At 42.7% G+C, this 19,459-nt stretch overlaps 1 protein-coding gene across 9 annotated transcripts in view; it reads left to right on the top strand.

The window, feature by feature from the left end:
• The window catches only part of zmiz1a (zinc finger, MIZ-type containing 1a), a 104,140-nt gene that overhangs the window by 80,803 nt on the left and 3,878 nt on the right, over positions 1–19,459 (top strand). For 6 of the 9 annotated variants that reach the window (XM_042433332.1, XM_042433334.1, XM_042433333.1 and 3 more), the window contains 17 exons: positions 4,503–4,538; positions 11,892–12,027; positions 13,638–13,752; positions 13,881–14,101; positions 14,216–14,417; positions 14,573–14,854; positions 14,941–15,120; positions 15,359–15,427; positions 15,558–15,723; positions 15,821–15,962; positions 16,063–16,273; positions 16,463–16,568; positions 16,733–16,893; positions 17,003–17,070; positions 17,168–17,236; positions 17,334–17,617; positions 17,953–18,143. In XM_042433332.1, coding sequence (XP_042289266.1) covers positions 4,503–4,538; positions 11,892–12,027; positions 13,638–13,752; positions 13,881–14,101; positions 14,216–14,417; positions 14,573–14,854; positions 14,941–15,120; positions 15,359–15,427; positions 15,558–15,723; positions 15,821–15,962; positions 16,063–16,273; positions 16,463–16,568; positions 16,733–16,893; positions 17,003–17,070; positions 17,168–17,236; positions 17,334–17,617; positions 17,953–18,143 — 2,639 coding nt within the window. Of the gene's footprint in view, positions 1–789; positions 1,138–4,502; positions 4,539–11,891; positions 12,028–13,637; positions 13,753–13,880; positions 14,102–14,215; positions 14,418–14,572; positions 14,855–14,940; positions 15,121–15,358; positions 15,428–15,557; positions 15,724–15,820; positions 15,963–16,062; positions 16,274–16,462; positions 16,569–16,732; positions 16,894–17,002; positions 17,071–17,167; positions 17,237–17,333; positions 17,618–17,952; positions 18,144–19,459 lie in introns of those variants that run through there. The other 3 variants (XM_042433335.1, XM_042433338.1, XM_042433337.1) reach the window with 2 other exon arrangements.

Raw genomic sequence — 19,459 nt, 5'->3', positions numbered from 1 at the left:
TTTTTTGGGGGGGGGGGGGTTATGTTAGGGGCAGGCAATTAGAGGATAAACTCAGATTCACCCTCGACCTGCTTCCCCTTTGATTCAGCTGCGCTCAGATATTCTTCTGCTAGTCTCTGATGTGTCTTGTTAGTTGGATTTACAAAGTGGCCCCTGATGAAGACAGGGTGACGTTGTCAGGTTAGATTGCCCAATCAGCTTCTGTGATAAGGCTGATGACTTAATAGTTGTCTGTCATTGAATAGATTGATCTTTACATCTTGTACTTTCTTCGCTCCCCACTTCCTCTTTCATGCATTGGCTTCCAGCCAGCCTGCCTAGCATATTAAGCTCCACCCATTTCTGCAAGTTTGCAATCTGAGTTTGAGTTTTTTTTTTTTTTTTTTTTCTCTTCTTGACGAATGGCAGTCGCATTGCCAGATTATGTACGTGTGCATTTCTGTGTGCACTGTCTAAGTGTGTGATGGCAGCTTAGAGAAACAGGGCAATGGAGCGCTAGACAGCCGAGGCACATTAATAACAGCACCTCACGACAGAGGTGAGAAGCACTGGAATATCTTGCCTCCTCTATCTCTACTCCTGTTTGTCTGCGTCGGCTCGCTGTCTTTATCTCTCCTTCTCATCCTCCCTCCTCCTTCTGTCTCTTCTGCTCCCTCTGTCTATTCTCCCCCCCCACCTCCCTCCCCCTTGCTTCCCCCCTCCCCCGCTGTCTCGAGAGTGTGTTGGAGCCGGTAGCAGGTACAGCAAGAGCCCATTAGTGCAGAGCCCTGCTCTGATTGGATAAGCCAGAAGGAACCGGGAGACTGCCTCTGAATAATTGATGTGCATTGTGCAGACGCCGGACAAGGGAAAAAGACAGATCAGAGAGCAGGGGAGGAGAAAGAGAGTGAGCAAAAGAGAAAGAGAGAGGAAGACAGAAGAGGGGAGAGGAAGTAAGGGAAGAAAGGGTGAGCAGAGTAAGGGATATGTGCAGAGAGTGACAGTGATAAGGTGCAAGCAGAAGGCTTTGGAAGCAGCAAAAGCTTTGAGAGTTTCCACTGGCCTCTGCGGGAACAGGAGCATTTGTGACACTTGAGTCTTTTCGCTGCGCTATGAAGGGAATGAGATGAGATGTGCAGGGACTTTGCTTGGCTCAGGGTAAGTGTGGGTGTGTGTGTGTGTCTTTACTGGCTGTCCATGTGTGTATCTCTGCACTACACCATCTAGTATATTATTGTGTGTATACGCATTTATGGGGCAGGATCAGGGGTTAATAGAGGCCATCTGAATTGCAGTAATCGGAGCAGCATTATTTTCGTGTTAGTTAGAAGCATTAATTGCAACTGTGCTTTGACATTGTTGTGTCTGTTTTAAACTGCAAATTAGGCCACAAATAATACAGACTTCTGCCGTGTCTAGTGTGCTAGTGTGACTGTAGTCCAAAGCACTGGCCACTCACACAAGACAGGATCAGAACGGATCAGCTGACCACAGGTTGACCTACATGCTGTTCTGTCAAAGGGTCACTCTGTGTGGGTTTGTGTCTGCGTGCACAGTGCACAAGCATATGTTTTTGAACTATTTCTGGGCTTCGTGGGTCAGGGTTACAAGTGAAGTTGTGGTTATGTGTCGGTCTTTATGTTTTGTACGAAGGCTGAGCATTAAGAGAGTTTACTTTGGGGTTAAATTTTGAGGAATTGGTTATGTTTCGGGTTAGGGAAGTCAGATTTGATTGTGAAATAATTAGTTAGTACTCACAAAGATAAAAGACCAAGCATATGTGTAGTTTATTCTTTTTATATCTTAATGACACCATTAGTTCCATCGTGCTTGTTGATGTGAAGAATAATATTACATAAGTGCAGGTGGCAAAGCAGCATCATACTGGACGTTCAACAACTTATCCCACTTTATGGCACCTAAAGGAGCATGTATCCATGTTGGTGTGAAGGGTGCAAGTGTATGTGTTTCTATGTCTGGAGAAGATGACCCACTTTTCCACTGTGGATTCTTTTTTTAAGTTGATGACCTGTGCTTGGAGCCAGAGCCTGTCTGCCTGTCCACTCATTAGGAGAGGAGGAGGAGGGGGAGAAGAAGGAGGGGGGGGAGTGTAGTCATGGAAGGACAAAGCAGCAAGATCAGTGCAGCAAAGGCCTGCTTTTTTTCAGCCTTTAGTGGTGTTTAAGCATGTATTTCAGCAAGCTAATAGGAATTATCTTCTTATTGTCAAAGGTGCGTCTCATAAAGGGAAACAACACTTCCCTCACTTGAACGAATAAAGGCCAGTCAGGCAATAAAAGTGATGCGATGCTGCTGCAGGCTCGTTCAATCTAACCTTAAAACCGACAGCTATAAAACAATAACACAATCTTCCATCGACATGTAGAAAACACCACAATATAATGCGACTTCCAGCTAGCTGTGGGGGAAGCTGCAGCACTTCCTGTTAGCCTGAGCAGAGTGTAAACTGCTGAAACTGTCTGCATCCTCAACCTCACGGCCACATGCAGCCGCTCTGGCCTTCCTCCTTCCTCTCTGGCTCCAACGCTTTGTTTGTATCGTTTTACTCTATACTTCGGTGACCTCCTGTGACTGCACTCTTGAGTACTTCCCATCAGGCTGTTTAGTGACTCATTCATGACATTTGACTTTGAACTCTGTGTGTGTGTGTGTGTGTGTGTGTGTGTATGTGGGTGGGTGGGTGGGTGTATGCAGGGGGGGCCCACATCAGTTTTTGCAATTTGTTTCTGCTTTTTTCTGTGAATCATTGCCATGCTTCCCATCCCTTCCTCCTCCCACTGAAAGCAAGTGGCCAACTGAAGTTGTGTTTTATTTGTTGCTGGAGAATTCAGAGAGGAATTTCTGGTAGGACAAACTGATGTGAAGTATTGATAGCAGCGAGGGTGAAGTTCTCAGCGCCTCGGGCGATACAGTAGAGTTGTAGGATGTGTTCCAAGAAATACTAATAAGATTCCTCAGTCTTGTTAATAGCTTTCATATCTCCTCAGCTCTTAAGTCAAGGTGTTTTGACGTCTTCTCATGGCCGCTCATCAATGAGTTCTTCTTTAACTAATTCACCTGTAATAGAGCCACAGCTGGAATTGCATTACTTTTTAATCACAGTCTTATATTATGAAACAGCAGCCCCAGGAAATCTCAGAATTCTTGATTGTGTTTCTCACCCTAATGATTTCATTGAAGGAACAACAGTGTGAGATGAAAGACATATTGTGGAAGTTGAGACAAGTAGCGTGTCTGGTTATAATTAGGCATGTGATATTTACTAGTTCCCCTCCAGTGGTGGGGAGCTGCGCGTGGCTGATAAGAGCAATTCATTCACAGCTTGCTGTTCTCTGATGTTCTTTCTAGCCGTGCGAGGCGCTTTACCGTATAAGCATATCTTCACAAAACCCAGACACTGACTGTGTTTGTTTACTCACTAACACAGACCTCAGTTTCCATATTTACTTCACTTTTTTTCTTTTTTCTTTCTTTTGTACATATGCTTGTGTGTACGTACCTGTGCGCAGATATGTACAGTTACTTCCCTGTTAACTTTTACGTGCCTTTGAGTAAAGTCGGTTTCGTCACAAATGAAAGATTATTAGTCATGTTATCTGGCATCGTGAGTGTCGCAACAGTTCTCTGGTACAGATGTGGAAGGTCGTGACGCCGGGGCTTACGTCTGTGTCCAGTAAGCGCTGACTCGCACGGCATCTGACGCAGATATACCAGCCACCTGAATTTCATATCGCAGCCAGGATGCAGGTCAAACCCATAGGTCAATGCCATAACCCCTGTCATAACAGATGTACCCAAAGCCAACTGTTTAACTGATGTGGTCTGTTATGTCACTCGCTGCGCTGGCGTCACAGGATGCAAAAAATACCTATGTGACGTAGAGCTGCAAAGATTAGTCGATCAAAAGGAAATTACTCTGCAGCTATTTATTTATTTAATGAAGGTTATTTTCAAGCAAAAATGCCAAACATTTGATGATTTATCAGATTAATCAATAATGAATAATAATTGTTAGTTACAGCCTTAATGTAAAGACACCAAGCAGAGAATAATGTACGCCACATTTTTTAGATTTTAACTAAATGGATAAATAATATACTGTACAAATGACCTTTGTGTCCTAGTGCTCGTCCTTTTTTAGTGATGTCCCTCTGACTGCTTGTATAACACACACATTAGAGTATTTGATTCATAAGAATGACCCGTTAAAAGCTTCTATAAATACCATGCCAAGAGATGTTCATCATAGCAGCGAGTCTCAGTCAAGCTCAGTTCGATTAGACATGTCCCACAATAAATTCAGACTGCAATAGACTAAAGTGTCCTATATAATATTTGTTTTTGGCCACATGCAACAAGGAGACCCCACATTTCCCACCCGAGCTTCGACATTTCGCACTTTTTTTAAGTCAGATCCAGCCGTCATACTGCATTATGTTTGGTGTTCATGCTGATTCTGATAACTCTGCCCCGTTTAAAAATGTGTAATTTGAACCCCACAGAAACCAGCACCTGCAGGAGATGTCAGAGTGACTCAGGTAGAGCTACCCTCTCTTCTGGGCTGCAGCATCTCTTGGCTTGTGAACCCCACACACACATCCCGGGGAGGAGGGGATCTACCCACTCCCTCCATCTCCACCTGTCCGCTGTCTAGCATCCTTCCATCCATCCTCTCCCCCCCCTCTGTCCGCTCATGTCTGGTGTATTAGCCAGAGGCTTCGAATGAAAATCTGTCAAACCAGCCATGTAGAAAAAAAAACTGCATTGTTTTACCAATGCAAAATAAACAAAACAATTATAAAAAATTAAAAGCAGATTAAAAAAAAAAAGTAGTATGAAACCATTTTAGATTTGCAATATTCTGATATGTGTAAGTAGTTAGTTATATTTTAGGCCTGGTTTTGGTTCAGTGTGATTTCTGACAGAGCTGTCTCTGCAGGGCATGTTTGAGTTGTTCTGCCTTCAAGCTGTTGAGACTAAAGCCCATTTGATATGCTCTTCACTTAGAAGAAGTTGGCTGAGCAGAGAGGGGGCAGGATGGGGGATATCATTGACTGCTTAAATGGCTTCCATTACACTTCTGCAAAAAGCATGACTTTTTTTATTTCACAGGATTTTACTATCCCCTCCATATTCGTCATTTGCATAATATTTTGTACCCACACAGCACAGACCTACCTGCCAGTGTTGTACAGACCTACCGCTTATATCTTTTTATAAATTGCTTCTTTTTTTTTTATGAATCATCCCACACATTGTCTCAGAAGGCTTCTATGTCTAGTGCTGCAGTGTTCATGCTCAGAAAGTGTAATTTTTCATGTAGCATTTCCTCTTTTGTCTGTGTTGTTTATCGACAGAACTACAGTAGAGCTGCATGCACAGTATTACATGTCTCTATCAAAGCCCGGTGGGACCAGTGTGGCTTGTGGAGTAAAATACTGTTTATAAAGTAAAGGAAGAAGTGCAAACACTGATGTACTGGTGATAAGAATTTGGCTTTACAGACAAGATTTTTGGTCATTTCCTGACCAAAGGTGATGTGAGGATGTACAGTATGAGAGTAGGGATTTATCAAATGTGTTTAGACTCTCGTACACTTAACATCATACTCTGAATACGACAAAAAACTTCTTGACAAGCTTCGGTGAAAACCAACCTACTCAGTTTCATAACCAAACCCCCAAGTGTATATTTTGCAGTTACTACTGTCAGTATCAAAGGAAGAGGAGCATGAACAGTGACATCCCAGAGTCACACTGAATATAGTAGTTCAGCAGTAGTGTAAATTTTGTCAGCTATTTTTTTTTTTATTTAGTCTTAGTTCTGTGTCAACTGTCCTTATTAGTTTTTCTCACATTTAGTTGACTTTATCCTGTTTTTATGTCATGTTTTAGTTGACCAAAAGTCTGGGCATTTTAGTCTTATTTTAGTCAAAGAAAACCTTAACTATTGAAGACTGTTGACATTTTAGTCTCTTTTAGCCATTAGATTATATTCAACATTTCAGTCAGTCTTGTTGAACGGAAACCAATATTTTTTTGTCATTTTTTGTCATTTGTCAAACTTATGACACATAAGATTTTATCTTATCATTATCTGATGAAAAACAAAGAGTGCAGCTTTGCAGAAAACATCTGGTCTGATAGATTCAATTCAAGTAATACATCCAGACTTAAAACATGTTTTGATTTGCGTACTTATTTTGAACCAATATGATTCAACAGCTGGGGCCCAATACTCTCTTTAAAACTATCATAAAACAATGAGAGCTGTACAGACAATAAAACGTTTTGAAACCAATTTTTTGGTTGCCCAAAGTACATGACAAACTTACATTAACTTGCTTTCTGTAAAATAGTTGATGTATTCCTCACTGTGTTCATTGTGCTGCCATAGTTCTGATATGGAAACAGAACTGCTGCATATGTCAGCCAATGGACAAGAATGACATTTGGATTGTAATTTAGAAAAAAACAGTTTATTGCATGTTGATATAGTCATAGTCAGTGTTTCATGACGTCGGTGCCGTCTTATCAACATCTCGTCTTAGTCATGGAAAAAGAGGTCATTGATGAACATATTTAGTCATGGTTTTCCTTAATGAAATTAATGCTGTTCAGCAGTTAGAAGAAATATCTTTCCATTCTGTTTTGCAAGACCTCTTCAGCCCCATTCATTGCGGCCAGTCCTTGCTTTGTATTATCATTCTAACACGTGAGAGTGCAACAGTCACATGTAATGTCTCCTTTTTTAAAAATGGGATTTCATAATGTAACACAAGAGCTAAGCCTATAGCTGCTACATGATACCGTATCAGTAATACATTATACCAGTGAAACCATATCAATATCATGATATGGTAGTGCAGTCTGCTGTAAATGGAAACATGTACACTTCTCTCGCGCCAATTTTTACTTTGGTTCTGCAATGTGTTTGATTCCCCAAACAAATTCAGGAGCAATCTGATGAAGGCCTCATGCAGAAAGGTGTCAGCGAGGGTGATTCTTCACAGTCCACAGTGGAGCGTCTCATTTTTCCTGTTTGAATTGCAGAAACAGACACATGCAATTGTTTTTGTAAAATTCCATAGTAGCAGTACGAGGGTTTGGTAAAACATTTGCTAGAGAAATGCTATTCTGCTATTGATAAAAAAAAAAAAATTGGATGGCACCTGTCCTGTTTGACATTGCTTATAAAAGTAAATAATAAATCCATATTTAAGTTATGAATACGGTAGCATATACCCACATTTCCTACAATTTGTCATATTTAAGCGATTAAAATGTCACATTTAGTTAGTCAGTGGTAGATAGCCTGGAATTTCCAACATTTACACTAAGACATGGCTGAGCTGTTTTTCTTTTTATCCTAAAATTGCTCTGTGCTCCATTCTGGTGAGCTCTGCTGCCCTTTCAGCACAGAGGATGTCTGAGCTACGAAATTACTGATTGAGTGCAGGGGAGAGTAAAATCTGTTTGCATCCAGGGAAATTGCCATGTCAGTGGCTGTAAGTTCGCTTCATCACCGGCATTTGACATGCACTGGCACAAAATTAGACCATTTGAGCTCATGTTTTATTTTGTCTACTGTATGGGCAATTGCTGGGTAAAACTAAACCTTTCTGTGTAGTCACATTGCATATTGTGTTCAGTGATTCACACCTGGGAACTGTCCATGGCAACAGCAATCTGAGTGTTAAGTGCCTTGCTAAAGGGCACCGCAGTTATTCACAGAGGGGCAAGGGACTCTCAGTCACTTTCCCCAACCTAATGTACTCTACATGTGGCAGATTTAGGGATCCACATTTAAAGGACCAGTGTGTAGAATTTAGTGGCATCTAGCGGTGAGGATCCAGATTGCAACCAACTGATTAACCCTACCCTCACCCTTCCCTTCCAAGCGTGTAGGAGAACCTACAGTGGCCACGAAACTGGCAAAAACAGCGAAAAGCCAGAGTTTAATTTGTCCGTTCTGGGCTACTGTAGAAACAAGGCAGTGCAACATGGCAGCCTCCATGGAAGAGGACCCGCTCCCTATGTAGATATAAAGGTCTTGTTCTAAGGTAACAAAAACACAATGATTCTTATTTTCAGGTGATTATACACTAATTAAAACATACTTATGAATTTTATATTCCATTTCTTCCAAATCTGTTCTGCCAGATACCACTAAATTTTACACACTGCACCTTTAAAATGTGTCAGGTGTTTATCAACAAAGTGGGGTCAGCATCATGCAGCTAACTGAATTAAGCTGGGGTGCACACATTTAAAGTGTCCTGGAATCAGATAGTTGGCAATCTGTCATGATTTAACTGGCAAGTGATATGCTCGGCAGCAGAAGGCTTTTACCACACACAGACACACACAGATGCTTGCACACACACGGCACTGTCAGAGTTCATAGTAATTAGCATTGGGGTTTCCTTGTAAAAGAGGACTTGTACACACACTCTGTCATTAGTTAATGGGCCTTGCAGCCTGTTACCAGGGCTTACTCTCCCTCCCTGCTGCTCCCAGAGGGGCTGAGGTGAGGTGAGATTGAGCCGGGGCTACTGCTATCAGTCAGCCATACAGCATTAAATACAGCCTGGATGAGGAGGGCCCAGATGTCTCTGGGCTTTACTCAATTAAAAGCCGCGGCTTCTAAGAAATCGAGCTGCTCAGAGAGGCTTCCGGAGAGTTTCCTGAAAAATCAGCTTACTGTACGTTTGCTCACTCTCTTTCTCCTGGTAGTAGACAGCATAGAGGTCAAGGCCCATTACAGAGTCCAGTGAAAACAAGTCAACACAACATAGCAGCTTCAGAGTGAACTTTCGGAGGAGTGTCACTCTAGTCTGTAGACATTAGTCACCTAGAGCAGGAACTGTACTGTTAGTCATGTAGTTAGAGGAACCGTTTCAAATCATTTTTCCTCTTAGCCAGTCATAAAAGCTTTTCTTTGTCTCAGCTTGCAGTTTCAAGGTAAGAATGGTGAGATTAGCCAAGATAAACTCTATTAGTGGATTTGAATGGGATCAGTTGCAGCGTCTTTTAAAGGGAGGGGGAAAAAAACCTTTGAACTTCTCCAAAGAGGGATGGCATGTCTAAGTAAACTATGATGTAATTTCAGTATTTAAAAAGAAAGGACACAAACGTTACATGGAACTGCCAACCAATTCGTCTTTACAGGCTCCTAATGGCAGACAGTTGCTCTGAACTTTAATGTAAGTGTTAAATTTTTGTCTTTACTTAAGAAATAAAAAAAACCTTTTGTAAATAAAAAACTGTTAATATTAGACTAACAAACATTAAACCCTTATTGCAGAGAAGGTGCCTCCGTTCAGCACCGCCAGAAGCTTCAGATAAGCCTAATGTTACACGCTGTAGCTACAATGGCTTTACTTTCCCACCCAACTGTAAACTGGCATGTCAACACATTATCAAATAGCACTGACATTTAGCAGAGGTGCTACTTGATCCTCTAGATATCCAGTGTTTGGGCAAAGCTAAGCTACACTCACCATTTAACATTCAAGCTGCATGCGGAGACGTTAAGAAAAACATCCACCAGCGTCTGTGTGTGAGGAGAAAAAGTAGCACCATTCCCCCCCGCCACCCCCCCCCAAACTAAGCTATCTCTTTGATCTCGCCTGTTACAGAATTTGCTGAACCAAAGTTATTATTTTATGATGTTGTAAATCTATCTTGGAATAGAATTTCACAGGATTTGGTTCACAGCGATTCAACTCTGTATCATGTAATTCTTACCTCATCTACCGTCTTACACTTACTGCATAGTTTTATTTGATGAAGTTAAAAGTTTTGTGGACCTGTACGACTTGCGGAAGCCGCTGATGCAAAGACGATATAGTGTGAGTAAGGTTTTAATAAAGAGCCTTTAAGTAGTTGACCTTGGCTTGTCTCCACCAGGTAGCTGTTACAGCCTTCAGTAGTCTTTAGTGTAAATGAAATGGGGACTAAACGTAAAGACGAAAGAGGAGAAACGAGAGAGGTGTAACACGACAGAGACCTCGCTCGGCTCGATCATCTGAGCTCTTAGCATCTGCTCCTCTTGTTCGCCGTTAATGAAGTCAGCGAAACATCTTAATTGATAATAGTTTAGACAGATTCATCAGAGTAGAACCTGAAGTTGTCAACATAAAATGACTGAGAGGAATGTGCAGCGTAAACAGATAAAGTGGGAGCAGTGAGGTAGCGTAGTCGAGGGTATGTGATGGTGTTGGCAGGGGTTTTAACACAGGGGACTGCGAGGTGAAAACAAGGTCATGTACTGTACTAAGCTTGCTAAATATGTGCGGTGCCCAGAGCAGACCCTCGCTCTATTATGAATGACTTCTGGCCTTGGCAGCTTGTTAGATTCGGTGGCTCGTAGTCACACTGATATGATAAGTCACCACAGCTCTCTTTCCTCTACTGCCTCTCTCTTTCTCTCTCTCTCTCTCATAGCGGCTCCATCACTTGCGCTTGGAGCTGATCTTTAGGTCTAAATGGTGGGTTGCCAGTTGAAGAGACAGTCCCTCAGTGTGGAGGTGGTGATTTAGTGGGGAGATAAGCTCTCTGTAATGGCAGGGTGGAATAATTCCTCTTTAACTAGGAGGCTTGGTTCTCTCCACCCTCTAGAAGAAAATGTTCCACTCTTCTGCTTTTTTTTTTTTCTCTCTTCATTCTTTTCCATGCCCTCTCTCTTGTCCTTTTCATTTGTCTTTGTAAATAGTCACTTTTCACTTTAGATATGAATCACTCAGAAAATATCATACATTATTAGCTGAAGCAAAGTCAGATGTGGTATATTGTGTGATATACAGGGTACAGGTGGCGAAATATAAAACAAGGTTTCGATTTCAATATCACAATAATTGGTTCATTTTTCCATTTACAGCCATGTTTTTATTTGTGTTTAATTTGCAAGGCAGACATTGGCTGCAAACTGCTTAAACCTCAAACGCAAGATTTGTTCAGGTTGATTTCAAAGCTCTACATCTCGAAGCCCCAAACCTGTTAACAGCACTACCTACAGTAAACGCTGGTGTATCTGGGTCCACAAGGCTTAAAATAGCACGTTAAATTATCTAAGTAAGTACTGAACGCGACGACCTTTCTTTTTTTAAATTGAAGTTCGACTTAACAGCTTTCTACAATCAAGAGGAAGTGTGTTTTAAACAAGCCAAAAAACACAGATTGACTCAAAAAAAGACAAGTTGATTGGCATCGGACAAAAAAAATAAATAAAACCGGCACAAGGAGAAAAAAAACAATATCTCAACTCTTCGTTAAGAGGATGAGAAGGCTGCGCAGTCTGATGAGTCCTTAGAGATATGAGATGACACGGGAAGTGAGGAGAAGAATAAAGTAGTGGGTGGTGAGTGGAAGTGAGTGAAGATATCACCGTTTCTTACTTCCTACATAGATGATATCTGCAACCCTAATCACTTTGTCTCTGTCTGCCTCTCACGCTCCATTTCAGCCTTTTGCTCTCTATGGCAGAAAAAACAGGGAGGTCCCTTTGTGCTGTAGATAGATTTCAGTTTATATTTTACACTGCAGGTAGCGTTATAGCTGCTGTGAAATCCACACAGGCAAATAATCAATGGAGGTTTATTGAGTTAGGCCGCCCCCTGGAGGCTGTAGCAATATCTTCAGGCTCTGGACACAGCGTGCAGTGCAATTCAGTGTACTGCACTGTTGAAAAGTGACAGCTATTCATTTAAAAGTGTGATATAACTTAAGTTGAAAGCAATAAAATATGATTTATATGTGATCATTCACTCATAGGACCTTAAACATTCACCATAAATACACACCAGGCATATATGTGTGTGTGTGTGTGTGTGCGCTGAGGGGGAGACTTAACACGTGTGTGTGTGTGTTTCTGTGTGTTTTCCCTCGCAGCCCTTCTGTCGTCGTGGTGCGAGGAGCTGGGTCGTCTCCTCCTGCTGCGTCACCAGAAGAGCAGGCAGAACGAATCGCAGGGAAAAGTCCCCATGCAGCCCAGCATGAACAGCATGAAGCCCGGCCTCACACACAGGTCAGTGAGGAGTCTCAGCGACGTCTCCTGTCACATGAGTCAAGGTTACTTTTTTCCATCTCACAATGTGTGTTTAAAAAAAAATAAAAAGTTAAAATATTAGCATCAAGGACAACTAAGAACACATTTGGTTAGCATGTTAGCATAGCTGTTTCTACCCATTTCCCCCTTGTTTTTCCCCACTGAATGTGCACATCGGACACACATGTTAATTTTAATACCACTAGTTACAGTCACTTAGGCTGATACAAGCCTATCTGTGCCATCTGTCAGCAGTGTGCTGCCACAGACAGTCATCTGAAAGAGGTCAACTTAAGCCTTTTAATAGACTACTTTACTTTTGGATAAATGTGTTGAATTTCAGTGGGCTTTTTTGATGGTATTTATGTTTTTTTGCATAGTTTGCAGTGTTTTTCTTTTGGACTTGAACAACCTACAGCCTCAATAACAACCGTGTCTCAAAAAAAGTAGTATTAATTGCATGCCTAATTTGTTTTTTGTACTTTGTAGTTTCAGTCATATGGTTTCTATCAAAAACATTACACAGTGACCTAACAGTATAATGCATGCGGTTAATTATTTTACATTATTTATAACAATGAGTCATTTCTAATTATATTCCTGGAGCTTTTTCAAGGTAGAATTTGCCATCCCTGCTTTTTCCCCTAAAAGTATTTTTAGATCAGGCATTCTCACAAATTCTAAACAGCTAGTTCATTAAAGGTTCACTGTAGTGTTTTGAGAGACAGGGTGCAATAGTGGGTCAGTCTTTATTAAGCTATTATCATGAATTCAGTGCTTATGTAATTCACACGCTCAGACACAGAGGATTTCCATTGTTTGGAGAAGAGCCAGAATTACTTTGAGGGGAGATGAGGTTATTTGGGGTGGAGGAACAAACCGACAGGGAAGAGAGCTGTGAAGTAATGTTTTTGGAGAACATCGTGTGCTCATGCCTCGCTCTCTCGCTCGCTCTCTCTCTCTCTCTCTCGAAGAAAGCCTGGATTTAGCTGAGAGTCCTGTTTGCTTCTGCCGAGGAGCTTGGGATAATGTTGTGCCTTTATGGGGAAATATTGAACATGTCGTTCATTCCAAGTGCTAACCTCTGAGTAAAAACAAGCTGCTCTCCAAAAACAGCAGTTTCTTCCCACTCCACTGGCCACTTGCCTCTTCCCATGAGGATTTAGCTTGTTTATTATATGTAACCGACTCTCATATATTGCCCTGTTATTTGTTTTAAATCGTAATGCTAAACATTCCAGCTGCACTCTAACGATTCATATCCAACGATTTTTCAGCAACTCAAAGAAATAATTTTCTCATATTGGGTTTTTACTGGTGTGTGTGGGCATGCACCCTTTTCAGCTCATTTGGGGCTTTTTACTCATCTCACTCTGCAGCCATTAGCACATATCCTGGCTGAAAACATGTTTTGAAATTGAATGCCAAACATTTCAAATTGCCTAACACTTTGGCAAGAAAAAAATCCCAAATTATTCACATTTTTGGACGGATATGCAACTCTGTTGGCTTTCTATTGGCTCTTTCCTCAGCCAGTTGAAACTTCAAGTGACATTAGGCACATGTTTGTGTTTTGATCTTCTTTCCAGTGATGGATCCTTTCCCTATGACTCTGTCCCCTGGCAACAAAACACTAACCAGCCCCCTGGGTCATTGTCTGTGGTTACAACAGTGTGGGGCGTGACTAATACATCGCAGAGTCAGGTACGTCCTTGCAGGAACAGTCTTCAGTCTGTATTTACATCACTTCTTATACATAATCTTCACTCTGAAGATTTGTCTTTCTCTCAAATTGGTACTTATTTTTCTGTATGATGCTTTGTTAAATCCAGGTGCTGGGTAACCCAATGGCTAACAACAATAACCCCATGAATCCTGGGGGTAACCCTATGGCATCGGGTATGTCTGCCAGTGCAGCAGGGCTCAACTCACCCCAGTTCAGTACTCAGCAGCAACAGTTCCCCACAAAAGGAGGCTCCAACCAGCCATACATGCAGCCGGGCATGTACGGCAGACCTGGCTACCCTGGAGGTCCTGGGGGATACAGCGGGAGGTAAGAGCCTGGATACAACTCTTTTTTCTTTTTCTTTTTTTTTTTTTTTTAAATGAAAGCAATAAAATTTACTATAATGATTAAAACATGTGTTCTGTGATTTTTTTTTTACAGTTATTCTGGAGGCCCAAACCCCCCTCCAGGAGGTATGGGGATGACCTCCCATACACGTCCTCCTGGTGACTTCGCACAGCCAGCTGCCGCCGCTGCAGCGGCTGCTGTCGCTGCCGCCGCTGCTACAGCGACAGCCACAGCAACAGCCACCGTGGCAGCTCTGCAGGAGACTCAGAATAAAGATATGAACCAGTATGGGCAGGTATGGTACACACCTGCAGACAGATGTTTACAGCTGTATCCACTTTCCAAAATAGGTTGTAAAATACAAATATACACAGAAAGCTATTATCCAGCCACCTGCTTAAGACTGAAAATAATGTTATTAAACACTCAAACCTTCTGTTTTGCCTCCAGATGTGTTCATCGTTCCAAATGGGCCCCACTCAGGCTTACAATAGCCAGTTCATGAACCAGCCAGGCCCACGAGGCCCCCCCGGAGGCATGAATCCAGCCAGCATGGGATCAGCTATGAACAACCCTAATATGAGCGGGCCTCCCATGGGCATGAACCAGGCTCGAACCCCAGGCATGGGACCTTTTGGCGCCCATGGCCAAAGGATGCCTCAGCAAGGCTATCCCGGAGGACCTCGACAAGGCATGCCCATGCAGGGGATGAAGAGGCCATATCCTGGGGAGGTAAGTGGAAAGCTCTGTCATATAGCAACTTAATATGTGCTTTACTTCTTCTTTTACATTTTTTTTCTTTACCTTTCCTTCTCCAGGCAAGCTATGGGGGCCAGCAGTACGGGCCTAACAGTCAGTTCCCACCACAGCAGGGGCAATACCCCACATCGAACGCCTCCAGGCCGCTGCCTTCTCCTAACTATCCAGGACAGAGGATGCCAGGGCAGCAGGGCCAAGGACAATACCCACCTGGCATGCCCATGGGCCAGTACTACAAGGTCTGCTGCAACCTTCTCCATAAATGCCACATTATCCATTTTCTATACACATTTATTCTTACTTGAGGAGGGGCTGGAGCCTATCCCAGCATGCACTGTATGAAAGGCAGAGCCAGAAAAATTACCAGTCACTTTTATAGCTCTGGCCCTGAATGCAACACATTTTGAAAACAAGATGCATGATATTGGGCTTTGAGGACCTGTTTCAAATCATTATTGCTCTCTAATTCCTTTACAGCAAGAGCCCTTCAACGGTCAGAGCACCAACTTCTCTGGTGGTGGATACTCCTACAGCCAAGGAAATGGGGTATGTTTTCACATCCTATCCAAAGAAAAAAGTGCTGTTTGTTAACTTAAGTATGTGAAGACTTGTGAGGCATGTATGTGAAATGGATTATACAGATGTTTTCATCATCGCATTTTCCTGTGTTTTATAGCCCCCCAGGCCCGGTAACTACCCTCACTCTCCGGTCCCTGGAAACCCCACACCCCCTATGACCCCAGGAAGTAGTATTCCACCGTACCTTTCGCCAAACCAGGATGTGAAGCCCCCATTTCCACCCGACATGAAACCAAATATGACAGCACTTCCGCCCCCTCCATGTGAGTACTCCAGCAGTTGGTTCATATGATGTATTTGTTTTATCCTTGCGCTCTTTTCTTCTCAGAAAACTAATCCCTTGTTTTTCTTCACTTCTAGCTAACCCCAATGAGGAGCTGCGGTTGACGTTCCCAGTCAGGGACGGGGTGGTGCTGGAGCCGTTCCGCCTGGAACACAACCTGGCTGTCAGTAACCACGTCTTCCACCTTCGACCGTCCGTCCACCAGACCCTCATGTGGAGGTAAGACCACCACACAAGCCTCCAATCCCATATATACATGTATGTATATACATATATATAATAGCCCACCTTTGTCTCTCTTGTCCTGTTATCACCGTAGGTCAGACCTTGAGCTGCAGTTTAAGTGCTACCACCACGAAGACAGGCAGATGAACACCAACTGGCCCGCCTCCGTCCAGGTCAGCGTCAACGCCACACCCCTCACCATCGAGAGGGGGGACAACAAAACCTCCCACAAACCCTTGCACCTGAAGCACGTCTGCCAACCGGGGAGAAACACCATCCAGATAACGGTCACTGCTTGCTGTTGTGTGAGTGTGCACACAATGTACAAACACTAAAAGTGCAAAAAATATAATTCTTCCATTCAACAAAAAGATCAGCTGTGATGATTCTCACACAGATGAATTAACTTAGTATTCGCGTTGTGCTAAATAGACTTGAGGTTCAGCTGTCTGTATTAATTCTGTTTATTTTCATGTTCTTGTGTTGCTTTGCAGTCCCACCTGTTTGTGCTGCAGCTGGTCCACAGGCCATCTGTGCGATCCGTCCTCCAGGGGCTCCTAAAGAAGAGACTCCTTCCTGCAGAACACTGCATCACCAAGAGTATGGCTCATTTTGTCTCTTAGTGTAGTTATTATGCATAAGTACATCTCAATTACATGAGCTCACATCTGTTTTTTTTATGCTTTGTTTTAAATATGTCTTGAAATACACCTGCAACTGTTCACAAAGTAGTACTTTCTCTCTAAAACGCTGTCTCTTTTCAGTTAAGAGGAACTTCAGCAGCGCAGCAGCCTCGGCAGGCAACACCACTCTTAATGGGGAAGATGGCGTGGAGCAGACAGCCATTAAAGTATCGCTGAAATGTCCCATTACCTTCCGGCGCATCCAGCTACCCGCACGAGGGCATGACTGCAAACATGTCCAGGTTTGTTCAGATATAAAGAGGTGGTAAAAAGTTTTTTCATGATAGATGGTTTCATATTTCCAAGAATGGGACTCATTGTGATGAGAATTTGTGGTGTTGTTCTCCACAGTGCTTTGATCTGGAGTCCTACTTGCAGCTCAACTGTGAGAGGGGGACATGGAGGTGTCCTGTATGCAAGTAAGTGTAAAATTTACTTTTTGGGGATGTAAAGATGGAATGACTGTTAAAGAGTGTCTCTAATGGATGAATTCTATTGTTTTTTTTCTCCTTTCAGTAAAACGGCATTATTAGAAGGTCTGGAGGTGGACCAGTACATGTGGGGAATTCTAAACGCCATCCAAAAGTAGGATTTTATTCCTTTTCATCTGATAAATTCACCCATAACTTTGACTTATGTGTTCTGAAATTAAACCAACACATTCCACTTTCTCCTTCAACAGTTCAGAGTTTGAGGAGGTCACTATAGACCCTACATGTAGCTGGCGACCTGTCCCCATTAAGTCTGAGCTACACATCAAAGAGGACCCTGATGGACCACTTGCCAAGCGCTTTAAGACCATGAGCCCCAGTCAGATGACCATGCCCAATGTGATGGAGATGATTGCCCAGCTAGGGCCCGGCCCTGTTCCAGGACCTGGTCCGGGGCCAGGACCAGGCCCCAGCCCCTACCCCCATCACCCAGGTCAACATGCTAGTGGCAACGGGGGAGATTACCCAGGAGCAGGTAATGAAAAGCAGCCAGGATCCTACTGTGTAGACAAATAACAGGATAGTCAGCTCATTTGTAGGAAAAGTGAGCTATTTAGCATTTTACAGCAGGAACTATTGATGTGTCTCCAGTGCATTAAACAAAGAAACAGCCCCAAGGAGAGTTTTATGCTGAACCTCATTGCCCTGATAAAAGTTTCATAACAGTAAGAAAGTGGAACATGCATCTAAGTTATGCAACTACTTTAAAAAGATAGTTTTTTGCAACAGTAAGGATTTATCAAACAAGTTAGCACAGCCAAACTGCAGTTAGCCTTTTGACAAAAAAATGTTTGTTTTTGCTCCTTAAAGGCAATAGTTACCACAGCCAAGGGAACTTTGACTTCCCTCACGGGAACCCCGCTGGTGGAGTTGGAGGAGGCGGTGGAGGAGGTCCCCCCATGAATGACTTCATCCATGGCCCCCAGCTCTCCCACCCCCCAGATGGACCTGGTGGTCTTCTTTCCCAAGACAAGCCCCTCAGTCACGGCATGAATGACGCAGTAAGTAGGGTCGACTTACAGGGCTGATAGTGTTCTTCTGCCATTATGCTATACCAGTATGATAGTGGTGAATAAAGTATACCAATAGCTTGCAGTCACGGTGCGATTTGTGAAAAAATCAGAAGGGGGGATGTTTTTGGAATGTTTTTATTAATGAAAATAAATCAGAACCACAGTGGGCCTATATAGACTATGGAGCCTATTAGTCTATTTCTTGCAGCTGTTACAGTGACATTTATAAAACAATTATGAAACATGAACTTGGCCACTGCATTTGCAGGAATATTTTAATACTTTTTATTTTTTTAAATCATCAAGTGGGGCAATATTTTCACTGTCAGCGATGTGATGTCAAGTTCACGCCTTGTCCTTTCCTCATGCAGACACATAGGAGATGTGCTCATACAGTATATAACAAAACAAAAGGTTAAATGCTGATCTAACATCTCCCAACACATCTCCTAACACTCTCCCAACACTGGCACGTCTGTGTATTGGCACAGACGTGCCAATACACTTAATGTCATTCTTACAAGTCACTGTTTAATTCAGCTCTATGCACAGCACACAGCTAACGTCAATATCAAATAGAAAATAGTCACACAACGTGCTGTCATCATAAAAGTAAATAGGCTACAGGATATGCCTACTTGTCTGACTGAGTCTGCTTTGATGACGGACTTATGTCCTCTTTTTATGCTTTTCTGTGGAGGGGTCATCTGCAATGTGTCGCCCCTCTTTTACCCACATCTCTGCAAATCTCTGAGCAGGGAAGGAGGCAACCCTTGGTCCATTTATTGCATACTGATTTTATTGTTATTTGCACTACAGACTGTTCTCATGTTGCAGCGCTTTACTTAGATTTTTTTTAAATAGCCTATTTTTATTTTAGATATTTTATATGGTCTGTGGGTGAAGCAGCATAAATCACTTTGAGGGGGATAAATTTTTGTCCCCACCGGGAATAAAAATAACTCAGCAGATGCAGGGATATATAGACCAGTGGGGGGGGATACCCCCCCCAGCAAATCGCACCCTGCTTGTAGGAAAATGAGGAATACATTTGGTCTTATTTTTTAGCTTCATGCGTCTTCTGCTTATTTTGGGAATAGATGTGGAGAATATATCTGCAAAGAATCTGTCCCAAACTAAAAAAATGAAGCTCAGATTTGTTATGTGAACAAGGTGCAGCCTGTGCCTCTAGCCAGCATGTGTGCTCAGTCATGCTCACATACTCATGTCACCGTATAATGTTGCAGCTGTACATGTCTGCTGATCACAGCTTCCATTTCGAAAGGCCTGTTCCATATTACTCA

This window comes from Thunnus maccoyii, chromosome 14, assembly GCF_910596095.1.
Source record: "Thunnus maccoyii chromosome 14, fThuMac1.1, whole genome shotgun sequence".
In the NCBI taxonomy this organism is placed as follows: domain Eukaryota; kingdom Metazoa; phylum Chordata; class Actinopteri; order Scombriformes; family Scombridae; genus Thunnus; species Thunnus maccoyii.
This window is presented reverse-complemented; position numbering and strand designations above follow the sequence as displayed.